Raw genomic sequence first — 13,648 nt, 5'->3', positions numbered from 1 at the left:
TGTTATTGACCATAGTGAACGGGAATAAACTTTTTTCGAAATTAACAAAGTGTCAAAAGAGTCCGAAATGTCACGGCAATCACCCGAATGGACCTAAATCATCCGAAGATATTAAAAGTGGTGATAACATGATAAAACATTTCAATTTGTCGCCCAATCAAATTGTCATTCAGATTTGGTGCTATCATTGGAATGTTATCAGCACTCTGATATCGCTGCTATCAGCACGCAAAACATGCCAAAACATTTTTTTCTAACCTATTCTTATTTCTCCTTACTCTATGCTAAAAAATAATTTGCTTACAAAGTTAACATTCCAACTAATACATATATTGCAATTTTCTCGACATCTTACCAAGATTTTTTTACTTGATACCACTTTACAATAGTTGGCCATCCATTTATTTCTTAAAATTTACTTCTTTGTACTTTGAAAATCAAACTTTTAAAAAATATTAGGTCTTGTGGTTTCCATGGAGACAGATTCAATGATTACCAATGAAAAAATGAAAATAGAAAAATTGTTGCAGAAAAGATTTTTTAAATTTGTGAAAAACTGTAAGCAAATAAGATGTTTTAAAAAATGAAAACGTCCAGAATCTACCAGAATAAATTTGATTTGTTTAATTATCAAACGAATGTCATCATGTAAGATTTGTCAAACTTCTATCTAAAAATTAATAAATATTAGTAAACTAATAAGATGATGTTGTTTTCAGAAAGACCTATATAGGGTTTTCCTTTTTTTTTTTTCTAAATTACAATTAATGATATATTTTGAGTTGCAGATGAATGATTAATTATGGTACGGCTTTCTTTTTTTTCCAAATACTTTTAAGTAGAAGAAAATGAAGTGTTTACATCACAGTGTTTTTTTCAATAGAATTAAATATTTGGAAGTCACCAAATAGAAAATGAAGTAAATAATGGATTGCAATTTTGGAGGAGAAATTTTTTTTAGTATGTTTACAATTGTATATGTATCACATATTCAGGCTAAACTAAATAAAAAACATACTAAAATATGACAAAGCTGAAAAAAGTTTATAAAATTACCTCATTAAAAGTCATTAAAGTCTCATTCAAACCTCATTAAAACTCAGTAATTAATTTACGAATTCTCAGATATCACTTAGCATTAGTGAAGATACGAACAAAGAAACTTTTAGCAAAGAGTATGATAGAATGATTAGTTGCATTTCCCGTTGGAATAATGAATGTGAGTGTATGCAGAGATTTATGAAAAATTAAATTTAGGTGAGATTAGACAATCAGTGAAATATGACATTGCTTTTGCATGTTAAAGATGAAGATTAATGTAGAGTCCAAAGTCAAGTAGTTTGGAGTAATAACGGTAATATTAAGTAGTCCGCAACAACTCTCAGTAAAAACGCAAGCATTTAGACGTGAACCTACGTTATCTGTTGGCTATATCTATTTGATGTTTTCTGACCTTTTATGTAAGACACTCTCATATAATTACTTTATTAAAATTGTAATATGATTAAAAAAAGTTGCAATACGATATTCAACTGTGCAAAATTTAAAGTTTTAAAAATGTGAAAAAAAAAAAAAAACTTAATAAAAATACATTGAGTTAAAAAAAAAGTGTTGAGCCATAGCAAAGATTATTAGCTTTAGATTATCTAATAATTTTTCATTCGTTCTCCCTCTCTCTCTCTCTCTCTCTCTCTCTCTCTCTCTCTCTCTCTCTCTTTCTCCATATACGTATGGAGAACTTATAAGGATTTGTCAGCGAAGTTTTCTTGATTATAGTTTGAGGTTTGTATAGACAGATGTGTTGTGTAATGGGATCTGTTGTAACGAATTTTATTCCTACGAACTACGTTAATGCATATTGATAATGTACTGATAACTTCTAGAAGCGTTATCTACGAGCATGGAAAGATGCGGAAGAGTTTGAATGAATGAGTGCGCGAGACTAGTCAAACTGAAGCTTAGGTGGGCATTGGCTCATACTCGCAGTAAGTAAAGAGCTGTCACTATCGAACGAATTTACTTTTTATACAGGTAAGATAGTAAGAGTTGTTTTTAACATTGTGTTAATTGCTTGTAAGATGACAGTTACACCGACAGATCTCTGTACTCGACGTTAGACAAAGAGCTGACCAAAAACCTTTTAGCAATCGAATCTCAGTTTGACTTCTAAAATTTAAGGTCGCAAGAATAAAATGACTCAAAGCAATTCTCAACATATTAAGCAATGCAAACATTCTTTGTTAACAGTGTGTAACATTCTAGATAAGGTAGATAAGTTCAGCTGAAATTGGAAAATGAGTGAATGTTAGATAAATGATTTCTTAGAAATAAAGATGAAATAATTTTATATGAGAACAAAACAATTTTTAGTCTTATGAATTTAATAAAAATTTATTTCTCTATATTATAATTTGGTCTTTTCGACAGTATATTTATGTAAAATAATCAAAATGAAATTCATCAATTTGAATTAAATTTCTTTGAGGTTTACATGAAAATTTTTCTCGTTTTTCTTCCTATCACTTTTTAGCTATTGTTTTATTTTATTTTTTTAAATGAAATATTTGACATAGATGACATGCAATTTTTGTGCTAATAGGCTAATTAATTTAGTAACAGTGAAATTAAACAAAGAGTAATAATTGAAAAGGCAGTCAAAAATAAAAGTTGGTAAAATTAATTACAGTGATGGAGAATGAGAATTCTATGAAAATAAAAAATGACGAAAATATTAAAATCAATTTTCATATTAGGAAATGTCTCCCCATTAATTTCAATTTCTAACATAGTTTTTATTTAAATATATGTGCATATATTTAAATCCCTCCATCATTTTTCTTGAATATGCTAAAAACTTCTCAAAAAGTTTAGTGCTTATTTTTTAGAAGTAATAAATATATTTCACCTGTGCCACTTGTCACATATTTTCTTTTTAGGTTTATTTGATACTATACTATTTGTTGGAAATTTAGACATGAAACAGTAATCAGATTATAAGAATTGATAATTTAAATGGTAAAATGGATGACCTTAAATACTGAAATAAAAAACAAAAACCACAAATAGACTAATGCTTCGTTAAAAAAATTAAATAGCAAAAACATGGAATAATAAAATTTACAGTTTTAATGCTATACTAAAGTTGTTAAACATTTAAAAAATTTCAACTCATTGATGTGAACTATCAAATGCTTCTTTTTTCTAAAACAAAAAAAAAAATTAAAATGTGAAAATATAAGCATAAAATATATTCGAATTATTATTTTAAGCATTGTAATAAAATACTACCAAACATAAACATAAAGCAGTAATGAATGATAAATAATATTTTAATTCATTGGATAACGTTAAAGAAACATTTTAATTTCCTTCAATTACTAACTGTAAAATTGCTAAAAGATGACAACAGACAGTGTAGTATTAGTCTTCCTGAAATCCAATCGAATATGATGAAAAAATTATCTTTATTTCATGTTTAATCGAAATTATTTCAAGTCTAATCGAAGGCATGCAACATTTTTTTTTTTTTAAAATGAATAATTCCTTGTAATAGTACTATGCATAAGATAAAAATAAAAGTAAGAATCGGGTTAAAGGTTAAGTAATAAGTTGTTGTATCTTATGCACTAACGGTTTACAAAAAATTAGAAAAAGAACGTCGAATTCAACATTATAAAGAATGTTGACGTTTTTTTTTGTTTTTAACTTGTAACTAAAAACCTAAATAATACGAAAAATTATTTTTTGATATTGCTTACTAATAATAAAAGATAAAATTAAAATATTGAAATCATATGCTTCTTGACTCTGCAGAATTAATAAGGGTCAAATTTGGTAATTAATTTATAAAATATGCAATTTATCACTCCTTTTGTAACTCTCTCCACATCAAATTAGCATTTTTGTAATCTTTACAGAATCGGTTATAAAAACAAGGTTATTACTTCCTCGGTCCCACCTTCATTAAGGTTAATTAGAGAACTTTACTTAATAACAGCAGTAAGTATTGTTATTTTACAATTTGATTGAAACGAATACTTATGCATAACTTTTCGAATTCCCATAATTACTTTAATGGGCCTTCTTTTAGCTAAAATTGAAGTTACATTTTTCTTACTTTATTTTAAATTGCTGTGAGTAATGTGTAAATACATAAAGAAGTGTTATGTGAAGAAATGAATTCAACCGTACCAACCCCTTAAGATCTTCCAGAGATTCTATTAATTATTAATTAACAACTAACTCAATCTTCTACAAATATTTCCTTGCTAGCACGTAGAAGAAATGAGAAAAGAGTAAAAAAAATTTATTAACAAGCCGTAATATTAAAGCTAGCTAACTAGAGGAACAAGTAAATAGAAAAAAAAGTCGAAATGTTACAATTAAACTTAATTAATTAATAACAGTATAATAATAAAAGTAATTAGTAATGATAATAAAACTTAAAATTTATTTGGGGAAACATGAATGGAGCATGTTCTCCAACCTGTCGCGCTTGCGTCATTTTTTCTTCGCCGTTTTAACAATCGATTGATGGCTGAACTTTCAAAGAATTTACCTATTTGTCATGTCGGAAGTCCGTGGAAGTCAACAGTATTAAATCTAATAAAATTAAATCTAATAAAATTAAAAGTTACAGAATAATAATAAAAGTAATTAGTAATAATTGTAATAATAATAATAACTGATAATAATAGTTATAATAACAATAATAACTAATTAATTAATAATAGTATAAAAAATAATAATAGTTATTATTATAATAAATCAATAATAATAATAATAATAATATTTATTATTATTTAAAATGGGATTTATAATGGGAGTAAACGCAACTGCATAATTCTGTTAAATTAAAAATTTAATGAGAAGTTTCATACCAGGCATAAAATCACTTACAATAAAGTAATTGTCTTTGCAACAGAAAGGCAAAACATTACGGAAAATGGAGAGGTAAGAGAAAAGGAAAAAACGAGTGGAAAATGGGGATTATAGCTTCTAACTGAAGTGGAAACTATTATTCATTTACAACTATGTAACTCGGAAGCAAAAAATATGAAGTCATATCACAATAACGATGAACAACGAAAAAGAAGGCATTTAATGAATACAAAATATTTACATTTTATTTTTAAAATTAAGTTAGAAACATTAACATTCTTTTTTCACCTCTACATCTGATGAATGTTTCGTTTCACTGGAAGTGAGATTTTCAAAGCATTCAAGGGTAAAATCCTGAAATGTTTCGTTGATGCATAACGATCCCCCAAAGGGATTATCAGATGGTGTTTCATCAAGGATGCTCATCTTAGTTTTCCATATGTACAGCCGTTCACGATAAATTCGTGCTTCTGCCAAATCATCAATTTCTTCATAGGCTAACATCATTCCATCATAAATAATGCCAAGTCCAGAATATTCCTCACCAAATATATTCAGCTCTGCAAAAATTATAACATATAGATGTTGGGATGAACGAATCGATATTGTCCTTTTCCTCTAGATAGAAAGTACTTTCTATTCGTGTTTAAATTTATATAAATGTATGCATGAAAGATGCGAGAAAGTCAGAAATCTATTGAAGTTTACTTTCAAGCAAAAAATCTGTATAATATGGATGTAAAAGGTGAAGAATAATTTGGATGTGGAACTTGGCAATAAGGTCAGGATCTCAACTCGAAAGAATTTTTCTAATTTAGCAACAATAATTAATAATAACTAATAATAGTAATAGTAATAATAATAATTAAAAATTGCAATAATAATTAATAATAACAATAATAATAATGTAAAGATTATTTTTTCGAGTTTAAGTTCTGACCTTATTGCTAAGTCTCACATCCAATTCTGAGGGTGGAATATAAGATGTGAGCTATGGGTAACGATAATAATATGGAAGAGTAAATGTTGTAAATATTCCGAAGATTTGTATCTTTATAGCATAAGTAATAGTAAAAGAAAAATGAATAAATTTACTTATTACATATGTAATGATAAAGCATTGTGAAATGAACGTTAAGGAGCTAAAATGAAATTATTTATTTATAAAAATGACTATGAGCTAACGAAATAGCAGTGATAATCCAATCATGAATAGCTAAAATATTCAAGAAATTATGACTAACCAAATATAACTGTACAATTTCTCTAAAAAAAATTTAAGAAGGAATTTACCAATTTCAAGGCATTTTTTGAAAAGAACCAAAGCTTCCCGAGGTCGATTCGCATCCTTCAGATAAAGATAAGCCAAGGAAGTCATAGTGAGAGCTGTTTCATGATCATACGCGCCGTAGACAACTTTTTTTATAGCCAAAGCTTTTTCAAACATTTCTTCAGAAACCTATATGGGAAAATTCATTTTCATTTAATATTTATGATAAAAATTTAGGCAAAAATACCAATCTTTATGAACCATTTTTTTTTCAGTGGTCGAAATTGTTTAATTGCCATTGTGCAGCAAAGCTTCCTTACATTGTTTGGAATATCTTTTCAATATAACGCAAGATAAGTTGAGTAAGTCAGCAAGTCAGAACAAGCTTAAATTTAATATTAAATATACAAATGCTAACATCAGTTTTTTGCAATTGACGAAATATAGAGCCAAGATAATCATAAATCCTCGCACAATTCGCATTCTCGCCTTTAAAATTGAGATACTTGTTCAGGGCTCGCATATGTGTTTCCATCGCTTCATTTAGCAATTGTTCTTGAGTGGTATCATTTCGTAACGTACTCTTTATCGAAACTAGCGCTATATATATATTTTTTTTTTAACTTGAGTAGTACGCGACAATATGCTTTGGTTTAATAAAAATTTCAGCAGAACATCACATCTATCGGTATGACTTTAGTGACAATAATTCTTAAGGTAAGTTTTCCTTAATGTAAAGAAAAATGACCGAGATTTTGAATTAAAACCAGAAGACAAATAAAAGAACTTGCAACGTTTTGTAATTCAAATCTTTAAACTATAGTGAACAACCTTGCAGCTCTTCAGCATTTAATAGCTGATAATGTTCTTTATCCAGCTTTGCCCGATAAATTTCCAGTGCTTTACTGGCATACTTTTCACAACGAAAACGTAGTTGAATGTATTTGTCGCTAAAAATTTTAAGTTTTAGAGATCTCAGGAACATTACTCTCCCATCTATAAATTAATCTATACCTTATGATAAATCAACAGAAAAACCTGCAAGAAAAATAAAAAACATGCCTATTGCTACGATATCCAGAATAATTATCATAGAGAAGCCGGTATGCAGCACGAGCATATTCATACATTGCTTGTCCATCACGGAGAGAATCTGTCCCAAAATGTTTTTGAACCATTTTTGCCATCACCTATATCAAATCAATTTTAAATTTTCTTTGTTTTCCAAAAAAGGAAAAATATTGAAAATCTTCGACAGAACATTAGGTTTGAATAAAATTTATGATGTCAAATTCGGAAAAATTCATCTAAGGACCTCAGTAGCTTATAAATTTATAACGACTTACAACGAATAAAAAATGTTAACTATTCCTACAAGCAATATCCAACGAATAAAGACACAACTTACAGTATAAACCTGTACAGCTATCTCAACATGATCCGAATTGAGCAAACAATCTCCATAGTCACATAACACAGAACACAACAATCGCTCAAGCTCTGGATGACTCAAAACAATTACTAGTGCGAACCGAACAGCTCTCAGTGCTAACTTAAAACATCCTTTGAAAATGAGAATCTTTGCAGTAACACATAAAAGCTCCACTTGTCCCTGCAAGAATTCAGATTTAAACCTTAATTTTTACGCAATATAATCCTGATAAATACCTCAGCAAACAAGTCCTACACAACATATATCATGAAACCTCTATTTCAGTCGACTCAATCACACATAACATGATCGAAGATCATAAAGAATATGGATCCATTCGCTTTTTCATTTTCTTTTTTTATGTTCCTTACATTTTAAATTTATTCACAGAGGAGATAAAGAAAATCATATAATACTTGAGAAATTAGTTTCATCTAAAATCCATTCACTGTCAGTAATGCAACTTACGGAAATATGCGTTCCTTTGTCATGCGCAGCTTTTAGTGCTTTTAAGCAAAACTCCATGGACTTCTTGTAATGGCCAAGTACGTACCTGAAAATACAAACGTTATAGAGTTTATTTTCAAAAATAATCAAATCCATTCATTATATTACGAAAAGTAAGGCTAACTAAGGATTAAAAAAACTAGCCATAACAAAGCGCATTGCGTTTGAATTTGAACGAAATTGAGTGTTCCAATATCACCATTGCTTTCTAGCTTATCAATTAATGTATCAGTAAATGAACTAATATGTACTGCTTCGACGAATGAACAGTTATTCATGTAATATTTCAGTAGCCTTTAAAAGATTTGATTAAAATCAGCAAAAGAGCTATCAAGAAACAGTCTGAGATGCCATGCTTCATTCAGCATCATTTAACATTTCAAACACGACATATTTCAGTGGAATGCTACAAATTAATATAACCAACATAATTCCATAAAAAAAAAAAAAAACATACCAGTAATTTAGTTCAAATAATTTACGTTGACGCAAATGGTGGTCGACTGATAACCAATTCAGAATTTTTTGACAATATATAAAGATCTCACCGGGAAGACTAAGCGATCCGTGATCCAAAAGAAAAGTGCCTAAAAACTGTCATCATTATTATTTGCTAAACAGCCTTTATCTCAATATATCAATTTATTATAACAACTTTTTGCTGACATGAGAGCTAAGCTGATAATTTCTTTCCTCTATTTATGACAGTTACCTAATATGAGTGTACATTCGTACAATTCTATATCTTTCGTTCTTGTACGATCCAAAATTCGTCGCTTCAAGTCTTCGAATAAAATTCGTTCAATTAAATAACCTTTATTCATTAATCCATTGAAAAGCTCATGAACTGTCATTCTAAAAAGTGAAATCTTATTGCATATATCAGTCGTTTAATTTTAACCAACAACTTAATTATCAAACACATAAAATAACAAAACATGAAATAAATGGTAGATTGTAACCCATAAATACCGAATAATTCTCATGATAATAGCAAACCTCCTCATTTTCCAATTTAGAATTCTTTGAAATGTGTCGATGCTACTCCATTCTTTGCTCAATATAAGAAATTTGTTTTTCTTATATAAACCTACGTGGATCTCAAACAGCAATGGTAATGGCAGAGAATATGCTTCTGCTGGCATTCCGTTTATTTTACTCGAGATGTAATTCACGACCGCGTTTTCTAGCGATCCTGCAATGTTTAAATATTTCATCATAAAATCAACATCTGCAAATAAAACTGACAGTGGATAAAACAGAGACGAATCCATATGAAATAATAAATTTATTTTTTTAAAAAAAAATTTTTTTTCTTCGTGAAATCTTATAGAAGGAATTTTTTTAAATCTTCCAGCAATTGTACTTTTGGAGCCACTATGTATTTTCTTACTTGCTTTCTTCACTGGGAAAATATCTGCCCATTGAAAGACTAATTCGAAATACATTTTATAACTTAGTTACAAAGATTTGAAGTGAATTTTTTAAAAAATTTGCAATAAATTTAAATATTTCAAATATAGTTCAGCAAACAAACCTGGATTGTTTACTTTCCCGCTTTCTCGATTAAAACTCCTCATTCCCCAGATTTCCAGCAATTCATCCCATTGACCGAAAATTGGATCAAATAAGCCTCGCTGCATAACCAACTGTCGCATTTCATCGCGTTGTCTTATCAAATGTTCAATCATATTACGCAGCTCATCAATGAGTCCCACAGCAACACGCTCCATTCCAGCACCCATTATTGGTCGATCATTTGCTCGATTCACTTCTCTATGAATACTGAATTCCTCGGAAATAATCACCCAACGATATTTTGATTCCCAATAAAAAATCTTCCATCAGATCGTAAATCCACGAATAAACCTAACCATATATGTGGATGAATCCACAGAATGTCAATGGATCTAGAGAGGATTTGCTGAAATTACCTATTGAAAATGAGGAAAGTGATTTAGGAAAAAGAAATCTCACACAATTACGTAAGGAATACATCAAAAAAAAAAGACTCTATGTAGTTAAATTCCATAAATCATAAGCTATATGCATCAAAGAAAACATTCATAAACTGAATTAAATAAAAAACTGAGTTTAAACAAAAAGAAAAAAACCGACTCTCCCAACACCGCAAGTTGTTCAGCTAACAGAGCATTTGCATTATGTACCAATGCATGAAAATCCCTGTCGAGATGATCCAAATCATTTGGATTTTCATTCTGTTCAACTGCTGGGAAATTCAAAAAAGGTAAATTGTGTAACATTTGGGCAGCTCGTTGCGCTAAACCTGCCACTCCTTGTTCATTTTCATCTTGCACAGCCATCTGCTCCTCGTCATCATTTGCCATTGCCAAATGCCTTATGTAATGAAGAACGAAAAACTATCCCTGAAACTGTAAGCAAAAACAAAATTACTAAACATACGTCATTTCAAATAAGAATTACCAAAGCTTTTTTAAATTCTATAATAACTTATAGCTAAAAGTATTAAATTGGTGCAACATCTATTCACAACAAATTTCACAATTTTCTTAATATAAATTTCATACAACTTAAAAAGATTTCCACACACTTAGAAAAGTGATGCAATTCAGGTATGAAGTTGAGACGTAATATAATTTATATTGAATGATTCAGAAATTATTCACGCATAAATTAGGAAGCAAAATAATCAAAAATTTTTAAAATATTAAATCTACAAATGATTAGTAGCAATAGTTTGATAGCTGTGCTGCAAACTGTTCCCTTTACAGGTAACTATCGATTAAATTCTGTTGAAATTATTCCTTCTACAGGTAACCACTGAGTAATATTTCTTTCACTGCTAATCGCCAATTAATTATGGACAAAATAGGAATAGGAATAACTCTGAGTAATTTATAAAAGTATTCGGAAACGACCGGAAGTAATAAACACGGCGACCAATCAGGAAAAGCACAAACACCTAACTAATGAGCAGAAGAAATGGAAATCCATTAAATCCGTCACTGCTTGACAAATGACACTGCCAGGAATAATACGTACGGCGGGAATTTGAATCTAATAAATAATTCAGCTAACAATTTTACAATTGGAAAGTATGCGATTAATGAATGGAATAAAATTTTACTGATAAAACTATCTGATAAGACTGATAGAACTATCCGATATATTTTCCTTCTCCTTTTCATTCCATTCCATTAATAATACCCTTAAAGAGTTCGAATATCATCCAATTACCACAAAAAAATATTAACGTGATTAACAGGATGACGTACGACAGGGTGACGTACGAGTAAGATGGTTATAAATTATTTATTTTTATTAATTATTTGAAAGGTTATATGATTTGCTGAAAATTTAATAACTTCTAATACATTCCGTGAATTTGATATCGTATCATCACAACTACGAGTGAAGAAAAGACGAAGTGATATCATTTTCTCCCTGGAAAAAAAGAAACTCAAAAAAAAAAAAAAAAAAAGGAAAATTTGCATACTTAAAAGTAAAAGAATGAATGATTCATTGTTATTTACTATTTATTTTTCACTGTTTTGAAGAGAATTTTTTGTTTTTTCTTAATTTAACAGATGACATAAGTGAAAAAGTGGCATCGTTGATTAACTGTACGATAAAAGTAAGACAAAAGTAATATATATTACTATCATTTTATTCCTTCCAACATATTCAGTATTTGGCTTAAATGCAAACATTTAGCTTACCTTAAAATTTAATTCTCTTACTACTTCCTATCATTCATATCATTTATTCATCATCCATTTCAATTTCGGGATTGATAAGTAGCAAAATTAATCAATTAATTTAAAAAAATTCCCTTCAATTTTCATAAAGTCGAAAACTTGAAAGGAAAATTATGCTTCGCTAAAATTTGAATCAGATTTATTATACCTTATTTTATAGCTTTGTTAGAATATTTAAAGATTTTTAATAGTTGCAATAATTTGTTTTAAATTAGGTCAGAAATTTGGAAATTCTCTCTTTCATTCTGGCATGTTCAAGGCAATTAGCGGCAGCAGAAAAGAAATTGAACGAAAACGCTTGAGAAGATGAATCGTTTTCAAAAATACATTTGAGGTTTAGATAAATTTCATTGTTACTTTTTAAATATAACATATGAAATTTATTTATCTCTAATTCTTTCTAACTTCATTCTTGGAAAGAATTTAATTCATAGCTACGCTAAGCTTTGCTTTCGTAAAATTTCTTCGATTATTTTATGCAGTAATCAAGTACGAATTAAACAAAACAGAAAAGTCAAATTAAAAAGTGAATTAAACAAAAAGTAGAATTAAACAAAATAGAATGTTTCATAAATTTGTTAACTGGATAGCACATTAAAATAACTCAAATACAAAAGGTTTTCAAGATATCGTCCCTATCCATATCACTCCTTGTAGTACAGTCTGATGACATGCACCTATCCTGGCCTCTCTTTCATCTTCATTTATATTGCATGAATAAATTAAAGTTCAAACATATGTAGCATGAAATCTACTTTATTGTATCTTTGGGAAGTAGCCTGAAATTTGTTCTATTGCATCCTTATGAAAAAGATTTCTTCTGTTTATGGCTGAATGTAACGAGTGAAATTACGAATGGATCAATCATTAAGAGATCTGTCAATATAAAGATATTCAAAGATCTTTTAATAAGACGTATCTATCTTATTTCTTTTTTCTTTTCAGGAATATCTGGCTTTTGCTTTCATTCATCTAGATATGACTATCAAATATTACTTTATTACATCTTTAGCCCGAAGTTTTAATTAAATAACACTGGAGAATGATAAACATATTTTGTAAAGTATAAAGATATTAGGAGATAATGATTTTCGTCTGTATATGCTCATGTGAATATACTGAAGTTATTAAAGTCGCTGACAACCCCAATTAATTCAACGTGTGGAAAAAATAAACGATTCAAAAATTTCGATGTCCCAGTTGATTTTATCCGGAGTTCCAATGAATCCTTAGTAAAAACTTTCAAATTGTACGAGTAGATAAAAAGGAAAACATTATGGATCTCCAGTATCTCAATAACATTATCATCCACACCGACTTCATGAACAACCTTATCATCATTTGCACATATTTACTTCATCCTAGAAAATTTACCTATCGTCCGATCACATACTTAGGAACTGCATGAAAAACCTGAATATCGCTCTAAAATATGTTGAAGGGATAAAGAACAGGGAGGACAGTATAGGACAATGAAGAATGTAGAAATGAAGAAGTAAGAACAAAATAAACTGAGCTCTAAATCGATATGACTGACAATCACTTAGTATAGAAAACTTAACTTCCTCTGCTACAGTCTCATTTCATTCTCTCAAAAACTTAAAAGTAAAACATTAATGAAAGCAAGAAATTGATTTCAATACTTCCTAAATACAGAACGTTAAGTGTGTAATATTTATATATTTAATTTGTTCGTGAATCTCAAACGTTATGATCTCATGATTCGTATCGATAGGAAATCTGTGGCATCACTCGTGAGGTACATTTAAAACAGCAAAAAAACTTTAGCTTCATTGTAGCAGCAATTTTTTCTTAATA

At 29.0% G+C, this 13,648-nt stretch overlaps 2 protein-coding genes across 3 annotated transcripts; one reads left to right on the top strand and one right to left on the bottom strand.

The window, feature by feature from the left end:
- Positions 1-1,627: 1,627 nt before the first annotated feature.
- On the top strand, positions 1,628-1,783 carry Bm13448 (Uncharacterized protein; the record flags this gene model as incomplete). Its single annotated transcript, XM_043077430.1, has 1 exon — positions 1,628-1,783. A coding segment is annotated over one exon (156 nt), but the record flags the coding sequence as incomplete, so codon positions are not given.
- Positions 1,784-5,151: 3,368 nt separating this feature from the next.
- Bm9711 (Uncharacterized protein) lies at positions 5,152-10,438 on the bottom strand (the record flags this gene model as incomplete). Of its 2 annotated transcripts, none has more annotated exons than XM_043077429.1 (13): positions 5,152-5,441; positions 6,175-6,340; positions 6,570-6,751; positions 6,983-7,101; positions 7,214-7,341; positions 7,560-7,763; positions 8,052-8,136; positions 8,235-8,384; positions 8,548-8,677; positions 8,803-8,945; positions 9,090-9,285; positions 9,628-9,875; positions 10,209-10,438. In XM_043077429.1, 13 exons carry the CDS (start codon positions 10,436-10,438, stop codon positions 5,152-5,154), a joined length of 2,271 nt encoding a protein of 756 aa, XP_042933363.1. The 2 variants fall into 2 exon arrangements, with proteins under 2 accessions (XP_042933363.1, XP_042933362.1); XM_043077428.1 differs by having other exon boundaries at positions 9,628-9,866.
- Between the last annotated feature and the right edge of the window lie 3,210 nt (positions 10,439-13,648).

Source organism: Brugia malayi (assembly GCF_000002995.4).
Source record: "Brugia malayi strain FR3 genome assembly, contig: Bm_v4_Chr1_scaffold_001, whole genome shotgun sequence".
Lineage (NCBI taxonomy): Eukaryota > Metazoa > Nematoda > Chromadorea > Rhabditida > Onchocercidae > Brugia > Brugia malayi.
The sequence above is the reverse complement of the archived record's forward strand: the minus strand, read 5'-3'. Positions and strand labels throughout refer to the sequence as shown.